Consider the following 11715-nt stretch of genomic DNA (forward strand, 5'->3'; position numbering starts at 1 on the left):
CCATGTGTCTTCCCATCCTGCGGCTCCATCTCCTCTCCTGCTCCATGTGTCTCCCCATCCTGCGGCTCCTTCTCATCTCCTGCCCCATGTGTCTCCCCATCCTGCAGCTCCTTCTCCTCTCCTGCTCCATGTGTCTCCCCATCCTGCAGCTCCTTCTCATTTCCTGCCCCATGTGTCTCCCCATCCTGCGGCTCCTTCTCATCTCCTGCCCCATGTGTCTCCCCATCCTGTGGATCCTTCTCCTCTCCTGCCCCATGTGTCTCCCCATCCTGTGGATCCTTCTCCTCTCCTGCTCCATGTGTCTCCCCATCCTGCGGCTCCTTCTCATCTTCTGCCCCAAGTGTCTCCCCATCCTGCGGCTCCTTCTCCTCTCCTGCCCCATGTGTCTCCCCATCCTGCAGCTCCTTCTCATCTCCTACCCCATGTGTCTCCCCATCCTGCATCTCCTTCTCATCTCCTGGCCCATGTGTCTCCCCATCCTGCAGCTCCTTCTTCTCTCCTGCCTCATGTGTCTCCCCATCCTGCAGCTCCTTCTCATATCCTGCCCCATGTGTCTCCCCATCCTACAGCTCGCTCCTTCTCCTCTCCTGCCTCATGTGTCTCCCCATCCTGCAGCTCCTTCTCCTCTCCTGCCCCATGTGTCTCCCCATCCTGCAGCTCCTTCTCCTCTCCTGCCCCATGTGTCTCCCCATCCTGCAGCTCCTTTTTCTCTCCAGCCTCATGTGTCTCCCCATCCTACAGCTCCTTCTCATATCCTGCCCCATGTGTCTCCCCATCCTACAGCTCGCTCCTTCTCCTCTCCTGCCTCATGTGTCTCTCCATCCTGCAGCTCCTTCTCCTCTCCTGCCCCATGTGTCTCCCCATCCTGCAGCTCCTACTCCTCTCCTGCTTCATGTGTCTCCCCATCCTGCAGCTCCTTCTCATCTCTTGCCCCATGTGTCTTCCCATCCTACAGCTCCTTCTCCTCTCCTGCCCCATGTGTCTCCCCATCCTGCAGATCCTTCTCATCTCCTGCCCCATGTGTCTCCCGATCCTGCAGCTCCTTCTCTTCTCCTGCCCCATGTGTTTCCCCATCCTGCAGTTCCTTCTCATCTATTGTTCCCCCTCCCAGCACCCATACCTCTGCACCCCCCCAGCCCCCTGTGTCCCATCCCAGCACCCATACCTCTGCAACCACCCCAGCCCATTGTGCCTTCCCCAGCACCCATACCTCTGCACCCACCCCAGCCCCCTGTTCCCCATCCCAGCACCCATACCTCTGCACCCACACCAGCCCCCTGTTTCCCCTCCATCACCCATTTCTCTGCACCCACACCAGCCCCCTGTGCCCTCTCCCAGCACCAATACCTCTGCACCCCCCAAGCACCCTGTGCCCTCTCCCAGCACCCGTACTCCTGCACCCACCTGAGCCGCCTGTTCCCCCCTCCCAGGAGCCATACCTCTACACCCACCCCAGCCCCCTGTGCTGTCCCCCAGCACCCATACTACTACACCCACCTCAGCTGCCTGTTCCCCCTTCCCAGCACCCATACCTCTGCACCCACCCCAGCCCCCTGTGCCTTCCCCAGCACCCATACCTCTGCACCCACCCCAGCCCCCTGTTCCCCATCCCAGCACCCATACCTCAGCACCCACACCAGCCCCCTGTTCCCCCTCCATCACCCATACCTCTGCACCCACACTAGCCCCCTGTGCCCTATCCCAGCACCAATACCTCTGCACCCCCCAAGCACCCTGTGCCCTCTCCCAGCACCCGTACTCCTGCACCCACCTCAGCCGCCTGTTCCCCCCTCCCAGCATCCATAGCTCTGCACCCACCCCAGACCCATGTGCCGTCCCCCAGCACCCATACTACTGCACCCACCTCAGCTGCCTGTTCCCCCTTCTTAGCACCCATACCTCTGCACCCACCCCAGGCCCCTGTGCCCTCTCCCAGCATCCATACCTCTGCACCCACCCAGGCCCCTGTGCCCTCTCCCAGCATCCATACCTCTGCACCCACCCCAGCCCCCTGTGCTGTCCCCCAGCACCCATACTACTGCACCCACCTCAGCTGCCTGTTCCCCCTTCCCAGCACCCATACCTCTGCACTCACCCCAGGCCCCTGTGCCCTCTCTCAGCATCCATACCTCTGCACCCCTCCAGCCCCCTGTGGCCTCCATCAACCATACCTCTGCAGCCACCTGTGCCCCCCATCACCTATACCTCTGCACCCACCCCAGCCCCCTGTGCCCCCTCCCAGCACTCATACCTCTGCACCCCCCATCACCCTGTGCCCTTTCCCAGCACCCATACCTCTGCACCCCCAGCCACCTGTGCCCTCTTCCAGCACCCATACCTCTGCACTCCCCCAGCCCCGTATGCCCTCCATCAACCATACCTCTGCAGCCCCCTGTGCCCCCCATCACCCATACCTCTGTACCCACCCCAGCCCCCTGTTGCCCCCCAGCACCCATACCTCTGCACCCCCTGTTCCCCTTCCCAGCACGCATACCTCTGCACCCCCTGTTCCCCCTCCCAGCACCCATACCTCTGCATCCCCCAGCCCCCTCTCCCAGCACCCATACCTCTGCATCCCCCAGCCCCGTGCCCTCTCCCAGCACGCATACCTCTGCACCCCCTGTTCCCCCTCCCAGCACGCATACCTCTGCACCCCCTGTTCCCCCTCCCAGCACCCATACCTCTGCATCCCCCAGCCCCCTGTGCCCTCTCCCAGCACCCATACCTCTGCACCCCCCAGCCCCCTGTGCCCTCTCCCAGCACCCATACCTCTGCACCCCCTGTTCCCCCTCCCAGCACCCATACCTCTGCATCCCCCAGCCCCCTGTGCCCTCTCCCAGCACCCATACCTCTGCATCCCCCAGCCCCCTGTGCCCTCTCCCAGCACCCATACCTCTGCACCCCCCAGCCCCCTCTCCCAGCACCCATACCTCTGCATCCCCCAGCCCCGTACCCTCTCCCAGCACGCATACCTCTGCACCCCCTGTTCCCCCTCCCAGCACCCATACCTCTGCACCCCCCCAGCCCCGTATGCCCTCCATCAACCATACCTCTGCAGCCCCCTGTGCCCCCCATCACCCATACCTCTGCACCCCCTGTTCCCCCTCCCAGCACCCATACCTCTGCACCCCCCAGCCCCCTGTTCACCCTCCCAGGACCCATACCTCTGCACACCCCCCCCCCCCCAGCCCTCTGTGCCCCCATCACCCATACCTCTGCACCCCCTGCCTGTTCCCCCTCCCAGCACCCATACCTCTGCATCCCCCAGCCCCCTGTTCCCCCTCCCAGCACCCATACCTCTGCACCCCCCAGCCCCTTGTGCCCCCCATCAACTATACCTCTGCACCCACCCCAGTCCCCTGTTCCCCCTCCCAGCCTTGCTCCTGAAGTGTTGGGATTTCACAACTTTCCTGCACAGGTTTTATTAAAAGAAGAAGAAAAAAAACATCACAACAACAAGAAGCAGCAGCCGGGGGGCGGCTCAGCAATGAGAGATCTCCTTTTTGGGAGTCCCCATCCTACATCCTGTGTCCATATATGGGCATTTACGTCACAGCAGCATCACTGGAGACTCCTGAAATGGAGAGATCCCAGGCAGCGGAAGATCAGGGGCTGCCCCTGCTGCATATAAAAGGAGGATGCGAGGCAGGAGCATGGACACAAGAGCCAGCGCCTCCACCAGCAGCAGCACCCAGCCTGGCACCCAGCACCCAGCCTGGCACCCAGCACCCAGCCTGACACACAGCACCCAGCCTGGCACCCAGCACCCAGCCTGGCACCCAGCGCCCAGCCTGACACACAGCACCCAGCCTGGCACCCAGCACCCAGCCTGACACACAGCACCCAGCCTGGCACACAGCACCCAGCCTGGCACACAGCTGCCCCTCTACATGCAGCTCTGGATCATGGATCTCTCCTGCCAGGACTCCATCTACCCCAAATACCCAGAGGACTGTGACCTGAAGGAGGAAGGGGAGCAGAGCCTGGGGTCATCAGGGGAGCAGCAGCCAGCAGCACAGGACGAGCCCGCAGCCCCCCAATACACTGGAGGTAAGAGGCCACCTCTGTATACAGCTGAGGAGGAGATAATGTATCGTGTGTGGATATGGGGGGATCATGAGAAAGCAGCAGCTTGGGGGGCGGTGCAGCCAGGACTATAGATCCACTGAGGCTGCTGCAGACTGCATGTGCAAGTGATTAAATGCAAGGATGCACTATGTGAATAGTTGCATAAGGGGTTTAACTGGAGTGCAATGGTTGGTGGATGGGGGTACTATAGAAGATGGAAGGAGGTACAATGGTAGATGGATGGAGGTACAATGGTAGATGGATGAGGGTACAATGGTAGATGGATGGGGGTGCAGTGGTTGATGGATGGGGATACAATGGTAGATGGATGGGGGTACAATGGTAGATGGATGGAGGTACAATGGTTGATGGATGGGGGTACAATGGTAGATGGATGGGGGTGCAGTGGTTGATGGATGGGGGTACAATGGTAGATGGATGGGGGTACAATGGTAGATGGATGGAAATGCAATGGTTGATGGATGGGGGTGCAATGGTTGATGGATGGAAATGCAATGGTAGATGGATGGGGGTGCAATGGTAGATGGATGGGGCTGCAATGGTTGATGGATGGGGGTACAATGGTTGATGGATGGAAATGCAATGGTTGATGGATGGGGGTACAATGGTTGATGGATGGAAATGCAATGGTTGATGGATGGGGGTACAATGGTTGATGGATGGAAATGCAATGGTTGATGGATGGGGGTACAATGGTTGATGGATGGGGGTGCAATGGTAGATGGATGGGGCTGCAATGGTTGATGGATGGGGGTACAATGGTTGATGGATGGAAATGCAATGGTTGATGGATGGGGGTACAATGGTTGATGGATGGGGGTACAATGGTTGATGGATGGAAGTGCAATGGTTGATGGATGGGTGCCATGGTTGTATGTGCACTTGATTGGTGCTGCTGGCATTGAACTCATCCGCCTTTCTTTTCCCCTTAGGTGTCTATGGCAGCCCCTCAGAAGAGGAAGCCTCTGACTACTTGTTCCTAAGCAGCCAGCCCTCCCCACCTCTCCCTCTGAACTACTCCGGGAGCTTCTTCATAGAGTCAGCCCCAGAGCACAGCCATGACCCAGAAGCCTTGTTTAACATCATGTCTGGGATCCTAGGACTGTCTCCCTTCTCTGCACCCCCTCGTTTGCATCGGCAAGAGTCGCTGTACTCGGTTTCTGAGAACATCCCGAACCACATGGACCTTTACTCCAATAGTCAGCCCAACCTGAACATCTCAGTGCAGCAGGGCTACTGTGGCCAGCTGTATTCAGCCTTCAGCAGCACCGAGGACCTTCACCAGGTGCCCAGCTCACCCAACCTGGGCAGCTCCTGCTCAAACCAATGTTTCTTTGACTCTAAGGTTCTCCCCAACAAGCATGACATGGACTTGTCCCCCATCTCCCCTCCATTGGATTCCTTCAGTGCCCAGTGGGACTCGCAAGCACCACAGAACTTTGGACAATCATCCTACACCACAGATGGCTTCCTGCCCCCTGGCAACTCTCCTCCTGTGTTTCACCCCTTGGAAACTAAGGTGGAGAACATGATGCAAGCCTGCTGCCAGTCACAGCTGCCTGGGGATGAGTCTGCCCTATACAACATGGATTTCACTTCTCAGTCTGACACCTATGACTTCACTGAGACCCAGATTGACTTAAAGCCTCAGCTCTTACCAGATGCCAAATACCAACTGAGCCAACCAACCTCAGTGCCAGGGCTGATGCACATAGAGGAAGGCCTTCAGCACCAGTCTCCTCCAATCATCACTGATTTTCTGGGTCTTTCCCCAACAGCTGACACCATCACTCCAGCTAGTTCTGGGAACTCCCTGGCAGAACCCAGAAGGAAATACCGCAGGAACAAGTTTCCAGCCAAGTGTTTTCGCCCCAAACCCCATGAGAAAGCCTTCGCCTGCCCGGTGGAGAGCTGCATCAGGAGCTTCGCCAGGTCCGACGAGCTCAACAGGCACCTGAGGATCCACACTGGCCACAAGCCCTTCCAGTGCAGGATCTGCCTGAGGAACTTCAGCCGCAGCGACCACCTCACCACCCACATCAGGACCCACACCGGGGAGAAGCCCTTCTCCTGCGACCTGTGCGGCAGGAGGTTCGCCAGAAGCGACGAGAAGAAGAGACATGGCAAGGTGCACCTAAAGCAGAAGAGCAGGACTGAGGAGAAACTCAAGGGACTTGGCTTTTACTCCATGGGACTATCCTTCAGCAGCCTGTGAAGGAGCCGGGCGGCCAGTGACCTGGATTTCCTCTGCTCCTTGGAGATGTGGCTTATCTCCTGCAGGAATGTCAGCTCTTGGATCTAGTCTGGCTTGTGGCTCGGCTGTTCCCTGCATGGCATCTGTTATCTATGTGATGTATATAGGGAGCTCGGAGGTGATGGAGTGCAGCACCTCCATGGTGGACAGCTCCGGCACCATGACACCGAGGAGGTCTCTGCAGACTGCGCTGTATATACTGTATATTGTGGAAATGGACTGTTCCTGCTGCTGTCAGGCACGCAGTGTGTGTATGATGCCAGAGTCGTCCCCCCTGATGGGGTCACATGCTGCTAGGGGGCGCTCTGTATTCACCCTGGGACTTCTGCACATGCTTGGATCCTATTTTCCGACCCCTGAGAACTGTTAGGACTTTGTCTGTCTCTGATGCTGGAGTTCTCTGCCTGTCTCTGATGCTGGAGTTAGTTCTCTGGAGTTCTCTGCCTGTCTCTGATGCTGGAGTTCTCTGCCTGTCTCTGATGCTGGAGTTAGTTCTCTGGAGTTCTCTGTCAGTCTCTGATGCTGGAGTTAGTTCTCTGGAGTTCTCTGTCAGTCTCTGATGCTGGAGTTAGTTCTCTGGAGTTCTCTGTCAGTCGCTCTTCTCTTTTATTTATCAGTTTTTGTATCAGATGAAAGTGAAAACAAAAAAATGTTTATTTTTTCAAGGAAATAAAAGCTGGTTGTGATTCACCACTGATGGCGTCCTGTGCTCCTGCCTGTAGGGACTGTAGGGACCACTGTGGGAATCTGTGTCTCACACAAGGGCCCCGTTCACATTTGCAGCTTTTTTTGTCTAGCGTTTGATGTTTTTCATTTGCGCTTCAGTTTCTCTTATTTTGCGCCTTTTTTAAAGTCTATTCCGTACTTGTACTGCTGTTTATTTTTTTATCTTCGTCATCGTGAGCGAGGTTTGGGTTAAACACAAAAATAAAGAGCTTTTTGGGTTTGCGTAAAACTTAGGAACCCGGGCGACTTTGAAAAGTATCTGAAGATGAAAAAAAAAAAAACAATGAATAGCAAAACTTCCCTACTGCAGTCATCCATAACTCCACATCGTCCTGCGATAACCCACGTCTATATTACTATAAGCTCCAGAATACGGGTCTCACACTACTAATACAGCTACACACCGCCATACCCTAATATTACCGACCTGTCTCCTATAATGAGACCTAGTAAAGTGGGACTTACTTTTAGGCTGCATTTACACTGGCCGATAGCGACCATTACTAGAGCACTAGTGGATCGCCTATGTAGACATGTGCACATCCCACCACAATGATGGCGTCCCACCGGGCCAACTAATCAGAAAAGGCGCCAAGGCTGCCGCCAGGAGGTTCACAGGGCTCTGGCTCTGGGGCCATAGACTATCCACATGGTCACTGCCCCCGGGGTCTTGAGAATCTTTTAGCTCAAAACTAGCGTAAATATATGATGATAGAAACCAGAAAAATGGACGGCAACTTGATGGGAAAAAAAAACGGATGAAAAATAGATGAAAATCTGATCCAGATGAAAAGTGTCTGTCTGAATGAGGTTCTACTTGCACCTTAAAGCAGCACTCCAGGATTTGTTTATTTCAGCAGTGGAGTGGTGTCAGTAATCCATGTTCCCTGCCCCTAGTCTTATACTTCCCAGCGCCTCTCAGGTCCCGCGCCGCCATCTTATGTCCGCACCTACTGACTGACTGGCAGAAATGTAGAAGAAAGACACACGGAGCGCACATCCAAAAATTACACGTTGATCCAATGCCGCAAGGCAAAAATGTACAAAACTGAACTTAGCGTAACATTCTGATCAGCGTATGAAGCCGCGGCCTCGTCACGGGGAACCTCTCAATGGGGCCCTAGCCTAAAAAGTGCGGCACCATGCGCAGCCCACCATCCCCGGGACAGGGCACCAGCAGGGCGGTGACCTGGTGTCTCACAGCGCCCCTGCTGCAAGACCCCATTAACTCCAGGCACAAAGCCACAGCAACAATGGCCGCCTCACAGCACCGACACCAAGGGAAAGGAGCAAAAACTCACCCCCCACACGTCCTCAGACTGAAGAGCAAAAATAGGCAGCGCTAGCTAATTAACCCCCGGGACAAAGGGGAGGAGCGCTGGACCAGGCCCAAAAAAGAGGGGAGAGTGATGCGGTATGGCAGAATGTCACTGAGAGCCTCGAGTCCGCTCTGTACGCTCTGCCAGCGGTATGGGATGGAGGTGTGATATAAGGACGCGCGTCCCGTTATCTACACTTCTCACAATAGTGACCGCACTCCGGGGGGAAATAAGAGACCATGCCGGCTATAGGGCTATAATATCCATCTGATCCTAATAATACTACTGCTACTATAGTATTCATAGTACTCCACCTAATACTAATATAGGACCGCACAACACTGACACCAAGTATGTAGCCATACTCTGACACTAACATTACTACTACCACCACCATTACCAGAAGTACTACCACCACTGAGTACTATCAATTACTACTGCAGTATCACCCCCATTACTATCAGCAGCACTAAATCTCATCCAATATCCCTATAATAAAAGCCCATATGTGAATGTAATTACTGTTACTATCAATACTATCACCACCACTACTACAACCACCACCTGTACTACTACTACTACAGTACTCCTGTTCTTACTACTATCACTACCACTATGAGCACTACTGCCATCGATCTCACCATTACTGCTATATCTAGTGGTGGTATATACACCAGGCATGATATTAGATAATACCCAACGTCTAATACTGCTGTTTCTTTGCACAGAGGCCCAAGAGATAATGAAGGAGGGTCCGGTGCTCAGGTGTCATGCTGGCAGGTGTAGTCCCTTTGTGTCATGCTAGGTATCGGAAGAGCCCAGTGTACAACGATGGGAAAAGGGGGAAGCCCAGAAACTAGGGAAAGGGGGTGTGGAGACCCCTAAGCAGATCTAACAACACCATGGTTCCCCTATCATCCCTAAATAGGTTCCTCACCTATCGCCGAGCAGGATACCATAGCCCTGGCTGTCCCTGGAGCTAGGCCCTAGGTAGGGAGGAGGAAGGTGGGCACTAGTCAGCCCCACTGTAACTAAAGACAAACAAGGCAAACAGACAAGGGGATACACATAGCTTCGAGAAGACACCAGAGAGATAACGGCTACAATCCACAAAGGAACTCCAAGGAGAATCCAGCCGACTGCTAGAACTCCAGACCTGAACAGAGGAATTAACTCTATCCCCAGCAACTCTCTGGAAAAATTGAGTGTATTTAAAGATCCAGCAAGGGTGTGTTAATTAGCAGCAGAAGGTGGAGATCACCGCTGGGTCCTAGAAAGGGAGGGATGATGAAAGGAGCAAGAAGGTGTCTGTAAGGCCAACCGCAGCGACCTTCTACAGCCGGATCCAGAATGACTGTCAATCCTGACACGGCCGTGACACTGCCTGACGGACCAGACTTACCAAGGAGGGCTGGGGCTTAGTGCCTACCGGGTATACACCAACCTTCTGCTAGCGAGGTTATGCTTGGCTGCCGGCAGACACCAAGCACCGCTCCAGGGCTGTCCCTGGATGCCACACTCTACCCAGAAGCCAGATGGCGCATTGGGCGAGACAGATGGGAAGAGACGCACTGCCCCTAGGGAAAGATTTGAGGGGCAATCCCTGATACTTTCCCTGTGCAACCCTGAGCTCCCTGACGTTCCTAGATGGGTTCTTTCATCCCATGCAGCGATCGCTTACCTATCCCTGCCTTGCCCTAAGACCGGCCTTGGCTAGTGCGAGGGGCAGCAGGAACGCTAGTCCTGCTCTATGATAAAGACACAAAGGGAGACAGACAAGGGGAAAAAGAAACAGCAATCACTCTGAGCGCACCCAGACTAAGGAAAGGTATATAAGGGGTGAGGAAGGGAGAGGCAAACCAAAAGGGAGATCAAGAAGACACCAGACAAACTTCCAAACTGCAATCTCCGGAGACGACTCCAAAATTACTTCTCTTTTCACAGCTCCAAACCAACTCCAGGTTATAGCAAGCTATCATGGCAACTACCCAAGCTAAAAGGTGAGTACATATACCAGATGGAAGTGGAGAACAGCTGAGATAACTCAGGAAGGAGAGCTTTAGGAGACAAGCAGGAGTGTATATCCCGTGCAACCAACTAACAAGGGAAATCTGCACAGCTAAGTGGAAAGCAAAGGAGATCCATCCAGTGCCGGTGCCCGTGTAGCCAAACACTCTGACTCTCTGTCGCAGTACCCCGTGACATCAGGACAGGGAATAAGAATGAGGGTCTCAGTCTTTGGAGGACCCCAGAAATCTGAGCATTACATGGAGAACAGTCACTTTTCCCTGCAGGGGAAATGAATGAGCAGCAGCCACTGATTGTTGGGGGGCTCGGCAGGCATCCCCTCTGAACTGCTCATCCATAGAGGCAAATGAAAGTGTGGTGATTATAGAGAATGGTAGCAAAAAGAGGAGCGCGATCCTATACGTCATCCAGGAGCCGCTTACATCCATCAGGAACTGTCCCATCAGGAAAGCTATAGGGGCAGAAAGTGCAAAGAACAAGTGGCGGCAACTAGTGGGTGCGATGGAGAAGGAGGGAAAGAATAAGGAAAGGGTAATACAAGGCAAAGTGAAGGTATACAGCGGAGCTGAGTGTCCGAGAGAAACAGAAGAGATACAAAGAGAAACAGAAAAGATAGAAAGAGAAACAGAAAAGATACAAAGAGAAACAGAAGAGATACAAAGAGAAACAGAAAAGATGCAAAGAGAAACAGAAGAGATACAAAGAGAAACAGAAAAGATAGAAAGAGAAACAGAAAAGATACAAAGAGAAACAGAAGAGATACAAAGAGAAACAGAAAAGATGCAAAGAGAAACAGAAGAGATACAAAGAGAAACAGAAAAGATAGAAAGAGAAACAGAAAAGATGCAAAGAGAAACATAAAAGATAGAAAGAGAAACAAAGAGAATGAAAAAGAAACATAAAAGATACAATGAGCTACATAAACCGACTAGACAGAAACAGAGACACAAAGACTAATGACAAAACCCAGGAAACGCAGCAGAAGCCGGAGGAGCCGCTGTAATATCAGTACACCCCCGATCACAGCAGGTACATTATATGGAGAAAAGTATGTGCCCCCCACATCCACCTCCAGGGGCTTCTCTGTCCTCATCTACACCCATAGACATTAATATGGAGGAAAGTATGTGCCCCCCACATCCACCTCCAGGGGCTTCTCTGTCCTCATCTACACCCATAGACATTAATATGGAGAAAACTATGTGCCCCCCACATCCACCTCCAGGGGCTTCTCTGTCCTCCATATATATCCATAGACATTAATATGGAGAAAGTATGTGCCCCCCACATCCACCTCCA

General features: G+C 53.9%; 1 protein-coding gene across 1 annotated transcript; it reads left to right on the forward strand.

Moving 5' to 3' along the window:
- Window positions 1-3582: 3582 nt before the first annotated feature.
- EGR4 (early growth response 4) lies at window positions 3583-7038 on the forward strand. The gene is made up of 2 exons (XM_073657878.1): window positions 3583-4050; window positions 5022-7038. The coding sequence occupies exons 1-2, from the start codon at window positions 3891-3893 to the stop codon at window positions 6302-6304; spliced, it is 1443 nt and encodes a 480-aa protein (XP_073513979.1). The 5' UTR covers window positions 3583-3890; the 3' UTR covers window positions 6305-7038.
- The last annotated feature ends 4677 nt before the right edge of the window (window positions 7039-11715 follow it).

The sequence above is a fragment of the Phyllobates terribilis genome, unplaced genomic scaffold (genome assembly GCF_046119375.1).
Source record: "Phyllobates terribilis strain yellow unplaced genomic scaffold, ASM4611937v1 Scaffold_1__5_contigs__length_1240528914, whole genome shotgun sequence".
Lineage (NCBI taxonomy): Eukaryota > Metazoa > Chordata > Amphibia > Anura > Dendrobatidae > Phyllobates > Phyllobates terribilis.